The 19,425-nt window shown below is 41.1% G+C and overlaps 1 protein-coding gene and 1 pseudogene across 1 annotated transcript in view; one reads left to right on the top strand and one right to left on the bottom strand.

Moving 5' to 3' along the window:
* EDNRA (endothelin receptor type A) overlaps positions 1-19,024 on the bottom strand; it is a 76,343-nt gene extending 57,319 nt beyond the window's left edge. The window contains exons 1-2 of the mRNA XM_061142458.1: positions 18,351-19,024; positions 13,528-14,022 (exon numbers count right to left, since the gene is read on the bottom strand). Of these exons, the coding sequence (XP_060998441.1) occupies positions 13,528-13,947 (420 nt within the window). The 5' untranslated portion in view covers positions 13,948-14,022; positions 18,351-19,024. The remainder of the gene's footprint in view (positions 1-13,527; positions 14,023-18,350) is intronic.
* Positions 6,350-6,445, top strand: LOC133058113 (U6 spliceosomal RNA; annotated as a pseudogene).
* Positions 19,025-19,425: the final 401 nt, after the last annotated feature.

Raw genomic sequence — 19,425 nt, 5'->3', positions numbered from 1 at the left:
CCCTTCTTTGTTGCAGATTAATTGACCATAGGTGCATGAGTTTGTTTCTAGTATCCCTATTCTGTTCCATTGATTAGTGATGTGGCTGTTTTTGTGCCAGGACCATATGTTTTGTTTACTGTAGGTTTATATATAGTCTGTGTGGTAGTTTGAACATTCTTTGGGATTGCCTTTCTTTGGGATTGGAAAGAAAACTGACCTTTTCCAGTCCTGTGGCCACTGCTGTGTCTTCCAAATTTGCTGGCATATTGAGTGCAGCACTTTCACAGCATCATCTCTTAGGATTTCAAATAGCTCAACTTGAATTCCATCACCTCCACTAGCTTTGTTTGTAGTGATGCTTCCTAAGGCCCACTTGGCTTCACATTCCAGGATGTCTGGCTCTAGGTGAGTGATCACACCATCGTGATTATCTGGGTCGTGAAGATCTTTTTTGTACAGTTCTTCTGTGTATTTTTGCCGCCTCTTCTTAATATTTTCTGCTTCTGTTAGGTCCATACCATTTCTGTCCTTTATTGTGCCCATCTTTGCATGAAATGTTCCCTTGGTATCTCAAATTTTCTTGAAGAGATCTCTAGTCTTTCCCATTCTATTGTTTTCCTCTATTTCTTGGCATTGATTACTGAGGAAGGCTTCCCTGTCTCTCCTTGCTATTCTTTGGAACTCTGCATTCAAATGCTTAAAATTCTCCAAGTAATGCTCAAAATTCTCCAAGCCAGGCTTCAACAGTATGTGAACCGTGAACTTCCAGATGTTCAAGCTGGATTTAGAAAAGGCAGAGGAACCAGAAATCAAATTGCCAACATCCACTGGATCATTTAAAAAGTTCACTTAAAATTCAACATTCAAGAAACTAAGATCATGGCATCTGCTCCCATCACTTCATGGCAAATAGATGGAGAAACAATGGAAACAGTGTCAGACTTTATTTTTTTGGGCTCCAAAATCACTGCAGATGGTGATTGCAGCCATGAAATTAAAAGACGCTTGCTCCTTGGAAGAAAAGCTATGAGCAACTTAGACAGCATATTAAAAAGCAGAAATATTACTTTGCCAGCAAAGGTCCATCTAGTCAAAGCTATGGTTTTTCTAGTAGTCATGTATGGACGTGAGAGTTGTACTGTAAAGAAAGCTGAGTGCTGAAGAATTGATACTTTTAAACTGTAGTGTTGGAGAAAACTCTGCAAGGAGATCCAACCAGTCCATCCTAATGGAAATCAGTCCTGAATATTCATTGGAAGGACTGATGTTGAAGCTGAAACTCCAATACTTTGGGCACCTGATGCGAAGAACTGACGCATTTGAAAAGACCCTGATGCTGGGAAAGATTGAAGGTGGGAGGAGAAGGGGACAACAGAAGATGAGATGGTTGGATGGCATCACTGACTTGATGGATAAGAGTTTGAATAAACTCCCGGAGTTGGTGGACAGGAAGGCCTGGTGTGCTGCTGTCCATGGGTGGCAAAGAGTCAGACACGAATGAGCAACTGAACTGAACTGATAGTATAGTCTGCAGTTAGGAAGGGTGATACTTCCAGTTTTGCTAAGATGGCTTTGGCAATTTGGGTTTTTGTAGTTCCATATAAATTTTAGAATTACTTGTTTAGTTCTGTGAAAAATGTCATGGGTATTTTGATAAGAATTACACTAAATCTGGAGATTGTTTTGTGTAGTATGGCCATTTTAACAATATTAATTCTTCCAATACAGGAGCATGAAGTATCTTCACATTTCTTTGTGTCATCTTCAATTTCCTTCATCAGTGTTTTACAGTTTTCAGAGTATAGGTCTTTTACCCGCTTGGTTAAGTTTATTCCTAGGCATTTTAGTTCTAGCTTCTTTTAAAATACAATTTGAGATATGTCCCCAAATGTCATTCATTATTCTTTCACATTCCCTGTTTAATTCCTATGCATTTGGTAAACTCCTGGGGAGGAAGGTCTAGAAATGCAACATTTAGTTTTATCAATAAAATCAGGTGTTCATATCCCACCTGGAACTGTGGGGTAGCCATAGACACTCATGTTTCTGTCCATGCCTACAAATTGCCTAGCCTTTCCTGTAATAACTGGATGAGACATCAGTTTGGCAAAAAATGTTCCTCTGAGCAGATATATATGTCAAAGCAATCAGATCATCAAAGGACTTAACCTTTTTCTTTTCTTTCTTTCTTTCTTTTTTTTTTTTTACAGTTTATTTACTTTTATTTTCTGGCTTCCTTCTGTCAGTTGATCTCACCAACATGACAATGAGTATAGAATACAAAAATCTGTTTACCAGATGTTCCAATGCAATCTGCAAGACTTATAACACAAATGCCATTCTGGAGAGCAATCTCTGTTGCGTATACATCCTTCCTTTGTAGTGTGTGACTTCTGTCCTAAATAAACAACTAAAGAAATATTGGATTTAATACAGGAAAGAAAGGGGGATGACTATTTTTGAACACAGTCTTTGAAAATTTATTTCTGTACTAGGGCTGACATCTGGATGACTATCAAGTTTGCCTTATGAGGCATATAGAAGAGAAGCAGTGTGGCAGCTTAGCTAACAGCGTGGCCTCTGGGATCAGACTGGATCCTGATCCTGGCTCTGCAACTTGCTGACTGTGTGACCTTGAGAACATTCTTTAAACGCTGTGCCTCAGTTTCTTCATTTTCAGGCAATAGCAGTGCAATAAGTTTGCTGTGAGGATCCAGTGAGTTAGCTTGGTACAGAGTAAACACTAATTAAGCTTTAGGGGGCAGTATTCTCACACTATAAATTGGTACGGTGGTGCTGGTTTAGTTGCTCAGTCGTGTCCAACTCTGCGAACCGTGGACTGTGACCCACCAGACTCCTCTGTCCATGGGATTTTCCAGACAAGAATACTGGAGCAGGTTGCCATTTTCTTCTCCAGGGGATCTTCCCCGACCCAGGGGTCAAACCCACCTCTCTGGGATCGCAGGCAGCTTCTTTGCTGATTGGACCACCAGGGAAGCCCTATAAACTGGTACACAGAGTGTATTTTCAGTGTATATTTTTCCTTCATCGATTTAGGAAATGCTTCTCAACCCAGTAGCCAGCAAGTTCTTGTTAAAATGTAAAATAGATCATATCACTCATCTGTTCATAATCTTCTAAAAGTTTCCTATCTCACTCACAGAAAGAGGCTAACAGTTTTATAAAGGTGTATAGGTAGGGTGACTAGGCTTCCTACTTTCCTCAGGACAGTCTTGGTTTACGCGTATTGTCCAGATGCACTTACTGATAGTGTCTCCTTTTACTCTCAAAGCATCTTGGTTTGGACAATAAATTAAATCGTCATCTATTGCTAGGCTCTATGTTATCTGCTTCCCCTACCCCAGTATTTCTGTGACATCATGTGTTACTATTCTCTCCCTTCCAATCAACCACCATGGCTTCCTTGCTGCTCCATTAACCCTCTGGGCACATTCTTGCCCCAGGGCCTTTGCACTTGCCATTTCCACTGGCTGGATGCTCTTTCTTTAGATAGTGGCGTGGTTTGCTCCTTTAAGTTTTAGTTTTTATTCAATATCACCTTCTCCTGAGTTCTTCTTTACCCATTCCTCCCCCTTCTTTTATTCCTCTTTCCTGTTTTGCTTTTCTCCTTAGCTGTTATTTCACATACTTAGCTTGATCATTGTCTTGTTCTTCCACTAAAATGTAAACTCCTTGAGGACAAGGATTGTTTTTGTTCACTTCTATTTCCCCGATAACTGACATATAGGAGGAGCTCAATAAAATTTATGAATGAATAAATAAAGAATATTTAGAGAAAAGAGATCTGATGTAACTGAGTAACCAAATGGCCAACAGTTGCCCACCTCCATTACTTTCTAGTATAAAACTCAATCTAAAATTATGTTTAAGTGCTATAAGAAGCATGATTTGAGTAGCTTCTGCTGTCTATCCCATTTGCCAAGTAAGTCATGATGGCAAATGATGCTGATGAAACTTTTAGAGAAGTTTGAATTCTAAATTCTCTAAATTTTAGAGAAATTTAAATTTGCACGCTCACAAAAATAATACTAAATCTGAGGGCACACTTGATTTTTGCTTCTTGAGTTCAGGAACATGAAGACTTCAAACCTCCCAAATTTAAATAAACATTTTAGAGCATGTGGTTTTGTAAAAATTTTGATGTTCAAATTTGAAAATAAGGCTATCAAATATTAACACTGAATGAGACTTATGTTCAGTTCTATTACAGTTTAATATCAACTATTACCTTTATAATGTAGGAAAGTTTTTCCAAGAAAAACTAGACCTAGTTAAAAATAAAATGGTAGCTATAGAAAGCAATAATTCTAGCTCCCAAGAGATTATGGTAGATCCGGAAAACAGTTGTAGAATTTCTGGCTGTGTATCAAATTTATTTTGACAGAGTTTCTTAGAACATTCCTTATTTAACCACTAGAGCCTTCAAATCGACTTCAGAGACAGAAACTTCACACCCCATCCTCTTTCATTTTAGTTCATACACTCTATATACAAACTGTGTAAATTTTGTATGATAATAAAGAAATAACACTCCCATGCTAGCAAACTCATGGGACAAAGACACTAGAAATATTTCAGAATATCATAGCCAGGACATCTGCTTTTACTGCACAGAAGGATGGAATTACTGTAACACACAGTGTGTATGAGAAAATACTTTTCTCAAAAGTAAAGCTTTTATGCATCACTATTTCAGTTTAGAATACAGCAACCTCTTCCGTGATCTGTCCTGTTTGATGCGTATCAGTCACAATGTTCTGTACATCCCAACACCTTCCCAGTGAGAAGGGGACTGAAAGCATCTCTCAGCCCTGGGAACAATACTGCTGTTATGCATGGTTTCCATCCCCCCATTACTGAAACGGGAATAACTGTGCTGTGAGCCAAATGCTGAGGGTTAGCTGAGTAACCTCACATGAGAATAATTACTTAACAGGACCATGAGAGAAAGCAGTGAGATTCCCAGACACAGGAAACGAAAAGTCAGAAAGGGAGGTAGAGTTGGAGAGTGTTCTGAAGCTTTTTCAGACAGCAACTTCCTTATAATAAACAGCAAATTGGGTAATAAATTTATCACTCTGTCATTTAATATGTACATGTATCCTTAGGTCAGCTAGTTAGCATAATGAACTTTTACAATCTTCCTGTGTCTCAGCCATGCCAGAAAATCAATCTGTTTCCTGTTCTCTAAAGAGCAAATAAAATCTTTGGTGATATGAATGTTCATTTTGATATTCCAAATCACTTGTAGGTTGAATATTTCAGTTGAAACCACAATTACAACTAGGCTGAAGGACTGTGTATTGCACAGAAATCTTGAAACGAGATTCTTTAGTTGGTTACACTACTCAAGAGAGAGGAAATTAAACAATATAATGCCAGAACCATAGAAAAAGAACTCTTGACCTCTGAAGACAAAGGGAAAACAATCCTGTTATGTTGCATATATTTCTCTCCTGGATTTATGGACTTTGAGCTGTCCCTGATTTGCAGGAGAAGAGTAGAGACTCAATAAATTCAAAAAGCAAGCCTGTCTTTAGATCTGGAATTGCATGGGAGAAAAACATTCTTATAGAGACAAATACAGTACATTTTTCTTATTTTGCTCATTCATCAAGTAGTTTTGAAACTGGGCACAGTGTTGGATGTGGAGAAACCGTGATAAATGAGAATGATGGCAGCGGGCCTCAGGGGACCTGCAGTCTAGGAGGGGCAGACAGGCAAGGGGATTGACAGAGACAACGGAGCGTGTGTTTCATGCTCTTACAGGGCTAACAGAGAGTCATGGGAGCCCAGGAGGAAGGCCCTGACCCAGTCTAGGTCAGGCATGCTTGCCAGACAAAGAGACGCTGCAGCTGAGATCTGAAGAGTACAGTGGAATAAACCAGAGGAGGCACAAGGGGGGATATTTCAGGTAGAAGGATCATCTTGCTACTCTTGGTTAGCTGGATAAAGAGGAGTGGACTAGAAGCATGAAGAGATGAGGCCGAGTCAGAGACATTTAACAGGATGTGATGAGCTGGGGTATGGGGTGCCAACAAGGAGAGAGAAAGCTCAGTGAAGGGACACGTTTTCTTTCTGAAAATTTAGGGAATACCTAATTTTATGGTTATAGTGCTATTACTGGAATATATGAGAAAGGCCTGTTTTTACTTGCTTGATGATGAGTAAGAGGCAAACATCATGATTATATATGCAGCGGTGGGTAATTTGATCAGCTTGGGGGAGCAGTATGTGCCTTGTTTGTAAATGAAGACTCCCTCTGACAGATCAACATCATTGTCCTTACCAGGATCAATACTTTAATTTGAAGGTCTCAGAAAAACCAGACTAGAAGTATGTTTTAGTGCTCATTTTAGCAGCACATATATTAAAACTGGAATGATACAGATGGCCCCTGGGCAAGGATGACATGCAAATTTGTGAAGTGTTCCTACATATTTTACTTACCTATGAAACAGAAAGAGACCCACAGACATAGAGGACAGACTTGTGGTTGCCAAGGGGGAGGCAGGGTTGGAGAGGAAGGATTGGGAGTTTGGGATGAGGAGATGCAAACTATTATCTATAGGAGGGATAAACAACAAGGTTCTACTGTATAGCAGAGGGAACTCCATTCATTATCCTGTGAAAAACCATCATGGAAAAGAATATGAAAAGGGATATATCTGCATGACTGAATCACTTTGCTGTATAGCAGAAATTAACACAACCTTGTAAATCAACTCTACTTCAGTGGGAAAAAAAGAAGTTAATTTTAGTCACATCATTTTGATATGGTTTTGTTAAATTGTATTAAAAAGCACTTATTGAACAGGTTCTATGTTTGAGGCACATGATTTATATGCTGTGGCAATTTGTTTCCAACACAGATATTGCCCTGGTGATTTGATGCGTCTGGAAACAACTTTTGTATGGCTGCCCAAACAAGATGGATTCCAGTTGCACAAGATGTCAAAGTCTGTGTGAATATGGAGATAAACTGTCTTTGTGTGCATGTCTCTGGTTTCCACATCGCTCAGATCCTCTGCCAGAGCAACAAAATGGGAATCTTGGCTTTTTGTTGCAAAATATCCTTGATAATTTCATACAGAAATTGTATTTGTTTATTTTTCATTGTTGTCCTCAGGAAGAGGTGGTTGCTTGGAGTGGACTCAATTAGTCAACAACTATTTACTAGATGTGTCACTGGCTGCTTAGCTTGTTCTCAGAGATCTGCTTTACCCTACCCACTAAGTGGAGACGTTACTCACCTACAGTATTGTCTATGATGTCACTGGTTCCAGCTCCCCCCTCTGATGACATTTCCATGCCATGTCACTGGACTCAACTGCTTCCCTCTTTCCACGGCTGTCATCCTCATCCTCTCCATTCTGCTTCCTTCCTGTGTATATTTCCCCACATGCCTGTTTCTACTTAAGAGGCTGAGGCGCAATGGCTTATGGGCATACCTGTGTGTACCTCTGAGTTACTGTTATCCTGAAAGCACATGGCATCATTGACTCGATGGACATGAGTTTGAGCAAGCTCCAGGAGTTGGTGATGGATCGGGAAACCTGGTGTGCTGCAGTCCATGGGGTCACAAATAGTCGGACACGACTGAGCAACCGAACTGAACTGAACTGAAAGCACATGATACCAAGCTTTGGTCCACCCATGCACCAATATCACTTTTAGGGTTGCCACTCTATTCAAGTTTAAAACCTATCTCCCTAAAGTTTACATAAATGAGTCATTAAAAATATATATAATTATTAAATTATATACTTCTAATCTATATTGTCGTTGAGCCATTAGGGGGTATTTTTGGATTCAAAACACAGATAATGATGTTTTGTCATTGTAATGAATGTAAATATTTTATATACAGATTGATCTATTTTGCTAAGTTTTTGTCTTCCTTGAAAATTTAGCATATCAGATAGTATAATTCTTGATAGATTGAATCCATCATCAGTTTGGTTATAAGTGTGACTATTTCAAAGTGTCTACTAACTCCTTTTCTCTTCTCTCTCCTATTTTTGTCAGTCTTCTCATGAAGCTAATGATATATATATATATATATATATATATATATATATATATTTGTACAATTCAAAATTAGAGTAACCCTTGATAAGTAATAGCATTTCTTCAACATTGCCATTTGAAAGTCAACAGGGTAATAGGCATTTATTTGCGTCCTTTGGTTCCTTCTACTTTATAGTTTATTGTCTCAGACTGTCTGACTTTTATTACCAGGTAGTGTGTGCGTGTGTGTGTGTGTGTGTACTCACACAAGTATAACCAAGGCCAGAGGAATTTCTCTTCACTTTTTAGGTTATTTCTTCTCCATGCAATGTATATAACTTAAGACCTAATTCATGTTTAAATTCAGGATTTGTCCATGCTTCAGCAGAGGCAATTCGGTGACTATATCCAGCCTCAGGGCAGAGAATGTTACTTAGGGGGAGTGACGACATTGGACGAGAGCTGCACATGCGTGTTAGGAAGAAGCAGGAGCTCTTGGGGGTGTCTGAGCAGAGCAGCACATGATAAGTGCAAGCAAGGTTCATTGCAGACTGGAGGAAGAAATCCTGATGCAACAGACATCAACAAGGAAACCTGGAAATTCAGATGCATAGGGCATGCCTCTTCCATGCCCACAGAGGATCCCAAGCCACCCAACACTAGCTGCATGGGATGATGACCGACCAGAAAGAGCCTAGTTGTCTGAGACTGGCAGCACTGCTCTTCCGTTGTGCTTTCCAGCACACAAATACATGAAGCAGCTTCAGTACAACCTCTTTCAAAGTGAAAGAAAGATAACAAAATGTGAATAGAAAGAGAAATTAAGGAAACAATACCATTCACCATTGTAACAAAAAGAATAAAATACTTAGGAGTATATCTACCTAAAGAAACAAAAGACTTATACATAGAAAACTTTAAAACACTGATGAAAGAAATCAAAGAGGACACGAATAGATGGAGAAATATACCATGTTCATGGATTGGAAGAATCAATATTGTGAAAATGAGTATACTGCCCAAAGCAATCTATAGATTCAATGCAATCCTTATCAAGCTACCAACGGTATTCTTCACAGAACTAGAACAAATCATTTCACAATTTGTATGGAAATACAAAAAATCTCGAATAGCCAAAGCAATCTTGAGAAAGAAGAATGGAACTGGAGGAATCAACCTGCCTGACTTCAGACTCTACTACAAAGCCACAGTCATCAAGACAGTATGGTACTGGCACAAAGACAGAAATATAGATCAATGGAACAAAATAGAAAGCCCAGAGATAAATCCACATACCTATGGACACCTTATCTTTGACAAAGGAGGCAAGAATACACAATGGAAAAAAGACCACCTCTTTAACAAGTGGTGCTGGGAGAACTGGTCATCCACTTGTAAAAGAATGAAACTAGAACACTTTCTAACACCATACACAAAAATAAACTCAAAATGGATTAAAGATCTAAATGTAAGACCAGAAACTATAAAACTCCTAGAGGAGAACATAGGCAAAACACTCTCCGACATAAATCACAGCAAGATCCTCTATGACCCACCTCCCAGAATATTGGAAATAAAAGCAAAAATAAACAAATGGGACCTAATGAAACTTAAAAGCTTTTGCACAACAAAGGAAACTATAAGCAAGGTGAAAAGACAGCCTTCAGAATGGGAGAAAATAATAGCAAATGAAGAAACAGACAAAAGATTAATCTCAAAAATATACAAGCAACTCCTGCAGCTCAATTCCAGAAAAATAAATGACCCAATCAAAAAATGGGCCAAAGATCTAAACAGACATTTCTCCAAAGTAGACATACAGCTAGGTAACAAACACATGAAAAGATGCTCAACATCACTCATTATCAGAGAAATGCAAATCAAAACCTCAATGAGGTAACATTACACGCCAGTCAGGATGGCTGCTATCCACAAGTCTACAAGCAATTAATGCTGGAGAGGGTGTGGAGAAAAGGGAACCCTCTTACACTGTTGGTGTAAGATTGCACTGTTGGTGGGATTGCAAACTAATACAGCCACTATGGAGAACAGTGTGGAGATTCCTTAAAAAACTGGAAATAGAACTGCCATATGACCCAGCAATCCCACTCCTGGGCATACACACCGAGGAAACCAGATCTGAAAGAGACACATGTACTCCAATATTCATCACAGCACTGTTTATAATAGCCAGGACATGGAAGCAACCTAGATGCCCATCAGCAGATGAATGGATAAGGAAGCTGTGGTACATATACACTATGGAATATTACTCAGCCATTAAAAAGAATTCATTTGAGTCAGTTCTAATGAGATGGATGAAACTGGAGCCCATTATACAGAGTGAAGTAAGCCAGAAAGATAAAGACCAATACAGTATACTAATGCATAAATATGGAATTTAAAAAGATGGTAATGATAACCCTATATGCAAAACAGAAAGAGAGACACAGATGTACAGAACAGACTTTTAGACTCTGTGGGAGAAGGCGAGGGTGGGATGTTCAGAGAGAACAGCATTGAAACAAGTATACTATCAAGGGTGAAACAGATCACCAGCCCAGGTTGGATGCATGAGGCAAGTGCTCAGGGTTGGTGCACTGGGAAGACCCAGAGGGATGGGATGGAGAGGGAGGTGGGAGGGGGGATCGGGATGGGGAACACATGTAAATCCATGGCTGATTTGTATCAATGCATGGCAGAACCCACTATAATATTGTAAAGTAATTAGCCTCCAACTAATAAAAACAAACAAACAAAAAAAAGAACACTTTATCACGCACTCTCCTTTTTATTGTAATAGTCTAATCAGCAAGTCTAGCTTGCCGCCTATACACTGCTTTCACTTATTCAGATTCTAACCCCACTCAATGCAATGTTTGCCCTCTGGAGACACCTTAGAACTGAGTCTAAAAAGCAACGGATGGAACTGCTAAACACAATGACCTGTGTGATTTGAAAAAGTATCTTTCTTTGAAGAACATGGCACATCCTTTCAACCATTCTTCTTTCAATCTAATTCTAATAGTAGGGGAGATAAAGAAGCTTCATGTTTCCCTTTAATAGAATGTTCTTCAAGTCTATGCACTTTTCATTGGTACCTATACATAATGGTACAGTGAGATTGGATGGCTACTATTTTGCCCTGAAATGCAGAGATAGCTTGACATGGTCAGAGGAATCCATAGATCTGATGTGTGAGACTTCAAGGCATCAGACTCTCACAGCAGGAGCCAGCATGCTTAGAAGGAATTCTCTTGACTCTCAGTAGAAGTCAGAGAAACAGGAGCATCTTATGGTTTCCTAACCTAGACAAGAAGACTGCCAGGAGGAAGAAGAAATAACTCTCGAATATTGTGAGACTTTTATGCTCGTTTCAGTGCTTTTCTCTTTTCCCCTGAAAGAAGACTGAAATGACTAAAGAGTAATTTTTTTTTTTTTAACCCCAAAGGTTTACTTTCTAAAATAACCGTTGGTTAAATGACTCATTACATGAGTTTTAGAAAAACAGGAATTATACAAAAGTACTACCATAACAAAGAAACACATCAAACCGTCCACATGGTTGGAAACGTCAGTATAAAGTAAGGGATTCCCAAGATGGAAGACTTATAAGGTCAAATAAGGAAGTGCTAGTTTTCGCGCATTGCTGTGTGAATGTAAAACAAAGCTTTATTTGAATTTTCACCAAATTTGGAGATATTCCATGTGATCTGACTTAAAATGTTATTATGGAATAGAAATGAAGTTTAGTCTGGTGAATGGCAGGTAGCACCTCTAAGAGATAAGTCTCCTTCTCTGCAGATACTGATGTGCCAAAAAGCTGCTTCTGCACATGGTCAGATAGGGATTATTAATTCAGAGACAGTTCTGTTGTTTTCCTGAGCCATAATGGGTTGGTTACCTAGCTGTATAAATATGAATAATCAATGTTTATTTAATATTCCACACCACAATTGTGAATAAGTCATGTCAACATTTTTTAATCTCTTACTAAAGAGATGTCTTGAGGAAGCTATATTGAGTACATATAATATTTCACAAAGAGAAAATAAAAAAACTTTTGAAAAGAAAAAAATAAAGTTCTGCAGCATATGCTAAATATTTTAAATTATTTACACATTTGCCTCCTATTTACAATTTTGCCTCCTAATTTGGTTCTGAAATTCTGCTTTAAGTTCAAATAGAAAACACATGTGTTCATGCCCTTCTGTCGAAAGATGGTATGTGATTTTTAACTTTTTGTTGTCTAATTCCCCCAATTTGGCAAACAGTGTATTGGAATAATTGTGAGATGATTTATTTCCTTGTAATGTTCAAAGTTTTCATCAGTGTTTTCATCTTTGCTGTCAGACCACTGCTTTTTCTAGTAGGCTAGTGTCATTTCACCAAGGTTGGAGTCTATCTACTTAAAACCGAGAGGCTATTATTTCTCGTAAAACTAATCATGTCTATAACTGACAAAACTTTCCACTTCCAGTCATATTTCAGGATATTCTTGCTCAGAATAGTTTTGTTTCTACAGATAATACATAGAAGACAAAGAAAAAAAGAAGGCTGAGGAACGTGCTATCCCTGGGCTAGGAATAAAGACATTCCAAAACATCTGGCAAAGATCATGAAATTTCATTTGAATTTTAGCTCATTTGAATTCTTGCAGCAATTTCCCCCTCACAACCACTAAACCAAATATGGAATGACTTATTCCTTTTGGCTGTAGTTGTTTTGGTTCTAGTTCCGAGAGCAAGGTGATCACACCAACAATGGGCGAGTTATCATTTTCTCCCACCCAGGCACTAACTTGGGTCCTACCGCCTAGCTCTGGACAGTGGGTGCACACAGGCACACAGTGGGTGCTCCAAAAATGTAAGCTGAAACAAGGAAGGAGGCAGCAGTAAACTGATGCCTGTTTTAAATGGTTTTAGCAACACTGCTCAACGTGGTCACCACTGGCTTGCCATCACGTGCACCCTGTTATCTCTAAGTCACCCAGATAACTGCAGAAGCCAGCATGACCTTTGACTTCAATCATCCAGGCAGTCAAAATAAAACAAGCCCTCTCATTTCAAGTCACACTGTGGATATCTGGCTCCCAGACATCATCATGCTGAAAAGGTAACTAAAACTGAAGATATATTTATTTTAAATACTTGTTGGGCTCAGTAGGTCTCACCCCAGAAATGGAATCTCAAAAAAATCCACTGATCTTTTCCCATAATCCCCATCCACTGAGCCAGCTTAGGACTGGCATGAGAACCCCATTCATAGAAGACCATAACCTGGAAGAGTCATCCCTGAGATACTTTTTTGTTAATAAATAAGTCAGAAAATCAGTGTCCCGTTGAAGAAATAATAAAAATTATAAATGTCACCTGGTTTTAAGACAGCAGAAATGGCTCTCAGTAAAAACACAGACTGAAATTCCAAAGGACAGAAGGGTCTGTAGCACCTCTCTCAACTGTGGAACCAGAGCATGCATGCCAACCTGCAAACGCACGTGTGGTGATTTCCTACCTTAAATACATTGATAGGGAGATCAATGACCACATAGATAAGGTCTCCAAGGGCAAGGCTGGCTATCAGCGCGTTGGGGCCATTCCTCATGCACTTGTTCTGGTAAATGATCCTGAGCAGGGTTGCATTCCCCACCATTCCCACGATGAAAATAGTACATGATATCACAGTGTTAATGTATTTGAAAGCTGAAGTAATCTTAGTCTGTTGTGGGCAATAGTTGTGCATTGAGCCATTGCTGGGGAGGGCCAAATTCGTGGGTTGATGAGTGGTAACCACGAAGCTGAGTTCTGTCCCACGGAAAGTGGTGACACTGTCCACGTGGATGCTTAGGTTTGTGCTGTAGCTTTCAGGGTTATCACTGATGACACCTCCAACCAGCGCCACCCAGAAGGACACCCTGAGCCAAAAGGTTTCCATCTTGATGCAAATTTCAGGAAATGTCACTTAATCTGTTGATTTGACACTCTTTTTTTTTTTTTTTTCTTTCTCCACCTGGAAGAAGAAAAGAGAAAAAATGATTTTGGTTACAAATCCAGCTGCCAGTAAGATTGCAGTCAATGATAATTTACTGCTTCAATTAAAAAGCAGGATTTATTTGGTAAGTAGATAAGATAACATCTGTGTCAGGTTACCCCATGGCAGAACCAAAGCAGACAAGATCAAAGCTCTCTATTAGGGCAAGTTATATCTCTGTATCTCTGCCTCTGCCTCTGTCTCTCTCACCTCTCTCCATAGCTATACCTACATCTGGGGCTTCCTGGGTGGCTCGGTGGTAAAGAATCCACCTGCAATACAGAAGACGCAGGAGATGCCTCAGGTTCAATCCCTGAATTGGGAAGATCCCCTGGAGGAGGCATGGCAACCCACTCTAGTATTCTTGCCTGGGAAGTCCCACGGACAGAGGAGCCTGGCGGGCTACAGTCCATAGGGTCGCACAGAGACAGATATGACTGAAGCAACTGAACACGCATGCACACATCTACATCTAGATTATAATATGAATGAGGACTTGACAGTTTTTCCTTTAAGTAGTATAGAAGAAGTTACTTTCTTTTCTCCCTTACACTTAGGCTGATAGCCTGAATTACAGAAAATCTTCAAGAGATGAGATAACAATATTTTATTTACTAATGGAAAAGACATTACATACTGAGTGAAAGTCATATAGTAGTAAGGCAGAAAATCACCAAATTCTATAATTAACAATCTAGTATTTTAACATGTCTGCTGTTTTCCATGTGGTAGAACATAGAAATAAAATGCAGCTCAGGAAGCTATTAAGTATTATGAGATGTTCATTCAAAATCAGAACTGTGATTAAACCATCAATACACTTAAAAATCTTAGTCAATTAAAAATAAGATAGTTGATAAAGACAGAATGTCATTTTATTAAAAACCTGGATGAATAATATGTACAATCTACATCTTTTTTTGGGGGGGGTGGGCATTGCACTCACGTGGGATCTTAGTTCCCTGATCAGGGATTGAATACACGCCCCCTGCTTTGGAAGCATGGAGTCTTAACTGCAGGAAGTCTTAACCACAGGTCTTAACCTTCAGGGAAGTCCAATCTACATCCTCTGACAGGAGTTTTTTTTGCTCTTCCATTTGTCAGAAATTACTATAAGGATATTTGTCAATGAGTAGAACTAGGAGTAATGGACTTTCCCAACCCAGGTGTACTATTTGATTTTCCAAATATCCTTTATATATTCTTTATATATAAACATCCTTCATAGCTACATTGATTCTGACCAGCCATTCACCACATTGAGCACTTTACACATGTGATGTCATCTCATCCATACAATGACCATGAGAACCATATATCTGTTTCCATTATAAACACAGGGAAACAGGCTCAGGAAGGTCAAGTAGCTCATCAAGGCCATAGCTGATGTGGCCCTTCTATGACACCAAGGCAGGTGAGTCTGACTTTGAGTTTGAGCTCCTAACTGCTAGACTGTACACTCACTTAGCACTGAAAATGTTCAACAATGTTTCCAGCATTCTGAAGAAGCAACTGACATTGCAGGATGCTTAGATATGATTTCAAAAGACCATTTCATTGTTTTGTTTTAGTCACTCACAGAGGGCAAGTGGTCCTTCTTGTTCAGGAAGTCTAGATTTCTACTTCAATGCTTAAAGAAAAGATGCTGGGAAAATAAGGGAGGTTGGTGATTACACAACAAATATGGCTCTTCCCATTTTAATATTTTGGATATTTTCTGTTTTTGTGAATCTTTGATTTACGATGTAGTGTGTGCATATGATGAACACACCCAGGTCACAATTTAAGTTTTAAGAATTGTGTCCTTTTGAGTCTATCCATGGTTGATGTTACCCATTTTTAGGAGTTTGACAGTTACCTTGGTTATTAATAAAGCTTAGGACTTAGTCAATATATGAAGAAATAAGATTTATTCAAGGTGTATAGAAGGTTTAAAGTAAATGTAAGGTGCAATACTGTATACTTCTGCCTTCCCCAGAGATTTTATCCCCCAGGAATCTGAATTAATAAAAATATTTGGGACTTCCCTGGTAGTCCAGTGGTTAAGACACTGTGCTTTCACTGTAGGGAGCATGGGATCCATCCCTGGTCAGGAAACTAGGCCATGAGGCCAAAAAAAAAAAAAAAAAATTTACGTACTATGGTAATCTATTGTACACCTATTTGTTATCTGACTTGAGCTTTACAACTCTAGGTAGGCAGAGAGAATATCATGAGGAAACAGCCTTGAAGAAGTTACATTTTTGTGACCAAGAAGTGGTAGGACAGGTATAACCCTTCACTCTAATTAATCATAGGACTTGACTCAGTCTGATTAAATGATTAAAATATCAATTTGTCTAAGCTACGGGCATACTGGGCATACAGTTCTGCCTAGACAATTCTAAGTATTGGATTGGCCAAAAAGTTCATTTGGGTTTTTTGGTACCAGCTTATGGAAAAGCCCAAATGAACTTTTTGACCAAGTCAAATAGTATGTGTTTTCTTATGTGTTTTTTTTTCCCCTTTCTTCTTACAGTTTGGAGTATCTGACAAAATACTGATAGACCTATGAAATGCTGCTATTTCTGTTACACAGTGGTGATCAGGACTCCACTCCATACCACTTTAAGAATAAAGCATATTGTCATCATCCTCTTCAGATCAGAGATGGAAAAAAGGAAATTCTTCAATATCTTGTGCTATTTAATGACTAATGCCTTCCAGTTTCCCAGTGGGAATGAATCTTAATAAGGAGTTTTCTTCAAAGTAAGACACAGAAGGCCTTTCTCAGAAATGGAATGGCTCTTTGCCCATCACAGTCTGCTAGGAGGATATTTTGTGAACGGACCTGGCTAGGTGGTTCACAGAAGTAGCACTACTGTTTGAACACCAGCACTTTGGTTCACTTGGTGAGCTGATTACCGCAGGAGTTGAGGAGTCTTATCAAAGCTGTGGGTTCTTATCAAAGTGTGAGCTGGCTACCATAAAAACCACTTGCCTCCCTCCTCCAACAGTGACACCACCATTTCTGAAGTCATCTCACTCAGCCTTGTCTGTACACACATGGAGCTGCAGAACTAAGGTATATTTGGCAAAGGCATGTGACTGCCATATCATCATTGGATGAAAGACACAAAACCAAAGGGAAAAAATCCCTCTGAACTGCATGTTCCTCCAAAGATGAGTCTTAGCTCATCTCCATGGATCTAAGTCACACTGGCTTCAGATCATCACTCATCATCAGTCATAGCTCTAGCGAAGCCTCTCAGGTTCAGACCTGAAGGACCTGGTTTACAGATTCAGCATTCTTCATGTTTGGGGTCTAAGGATTTGCTGGAGTTCAAAAGCTATTATGAGGCAAGAGGACTCTATCCTGATGCTTAAACCTTTTCACATCTGGGGACTCTCAGGATCAAAGTTCACCAAATTAGCGATTTGGAAATTCCAACCTTACCCACATGGCATGAGTTTAGAGCAGGTAATTTACATGAAATGATTGTCAAGGTATTTCTCAATTAGTTAACACAAAACGGAGGGTGGGGGCGAGGGAGCCGTAAACAATCTACAAGAGGGGAAAAAAAAAAAAAAAACAAAACCACAGATAAATTAGGAACTTTTAAATAAGTCCCCCCCGCCCCCCCCCCCCCCCCCGCGACTTTGGTGGGTTTTGGTCACTGAGTAAGAAATTAGTAACTCTCCTGACTGACGACGCCTGTCTTGAATAGGCCTCCCAGTACACCCCACTCTGCCGCCAAGTACCCGGAATGCCATCAGGACGGCGTAAACAGAGGCTGATTATCTGGGAACGGCCCTTGTTTTCCGCACGTGAAGGGCAACAAGTGTCCCTTAAAGGAGGGCACAGAACAAAACGCCCAGACCTCCACGGGCGGGTTTCCAAAGTATCTGCCCTGGGGGTTCTCCAAACACATCTTTCCCAAACACATCTGCCCCTCACACCGGGTGCCCTTGGCTGCCCTTGGCACGTCCCGGGCGTGCGGTGGCAGCGGGCTGCGGGGCAAACTTCACAAGCCGGCTTTGGAGCCAGCGACACCGGCGTGATGTTCTCGCAAAACTCCGCCGCCAGCCCGGGAAGGCTGAGGGGCTTTGGATCAGCTCCCCAAACCCCAAACTTTCCCGGGAGCGCCCCCGCCCAGGAAGGCGCCCGCGCAGCCACGCGCCCCCGCGGGCAGGTGATGCCAGCCCTGGTGCAGGAGGTGCCGGCGCCGGGCGACAACGCCCGGAGGTCGCCTCTCCTCCCCACCCAGGGGCCCACCAGCGTCTCCCCCACCCGACTTGGGACCCCGAGAGGAAAGAGTTGCACCGACCGTGGAGCTCCGCGGGCTCAGACGGCTGCCCGGTCCGCGTGCGGCGCCCGGGCGAGTTGAAGCCGAGCCGGTGAGGGTGAATGGCGAGTGTCCCGGGATCCGGCGCGGCGGCGGCCCCGGCTGCACCGTTGCCTCAGCTTCGGAAAACTTCCTGGGCACGGCTTCTCTGGGGAGGTCCTCCCCAAGCCGCCAGGCTTCAGCCACCTGGGGGATGAAGCTTCTCCACCTCCTGTCCGCAATCGCCAAAGGGCTGGCTGTGTGCGTGCGCGAGGGTTCGCAGGAAAAAGAAAACTCCGAAGGAACGCGCCTCGCTTCTGTCCTCGCCTTCTCCTCGCAAAGCTCCCAGATCTTCTACTCCATCTAGGGCGGCGAGAATGTCCCAGCCTTCCAGCCCTCCAGGGATGCAGCCACTGTGAAGCACTAGGCGGCCGCCCCCTCCCAGGCCCTGAAGGGCAGGAGTCTTTTTAACTATTTCCTTCCTGAAATGAAAGTGGTGGTGGTGAGGGGGCGGTCGTCGAGGAGGAGGGTAGTTTAACAGACGAGACCGGGAACTAAGGAAGGCCTTGCTGGGAAACCTTTCCCTCCCCAGTGAGTGCAGGCAGATTTGATCTGGATGGAGCAACTGCAGAGTCAGGGGCCGCAACTAGCGGTTTCTGCTCTTCGTTCCCTGCCCCTTTGCTGGGCTTCTAAGCTCCCTCTTAAGTTTATAGCAAGTTAAAGTGCTGGGAAAGATTGAAGGCAAAAGGAGAAGGGGGAGGCAGAGGATGAGATGGTTAGGTTGCATCACCCATTCAGTGGACATGAATTTGAGCAAACTCCAAGAGATAGTGAAGGACAGGGAAGCCTGGTGTGCTGCAGTCCACGGGGTGGCAAAGAGTCCGACAGAACTTCGCAACTGAACTGCCACAAAGAGCCAGTGTGCACATCAGCTGACTGTATCAAGGCCGTTTTGTGTCTACGTGGTCCCTTGAAGGCTATATACTACTGGCTCAGGGTAAAATGGGAGCTTCTGAAGAGACTGTGGAAGGGTCCAGCGTGTGGCTCTGAGAAACCTATGATTCCTCAAGAAATCCAA

This window comes from Dama dama, chromosome 5 (genome assembly GCF_033118175.1).
Source record: "Dama dama isolate Ldn47 chromosome 5, ASM3311817v1, whole genome shotgun sequence".
Lineage (NCBI taxonomy): Eukaryota > Metazoa > Chordata > Mammalia > Artiodactyla > Cervidae > Dama > Dama dama.
The sequence above is the reverse complement of the archived record's forward strand: the minus strand, read 5'-3'. Positions and strand labels throughout refer to the sequence as shown.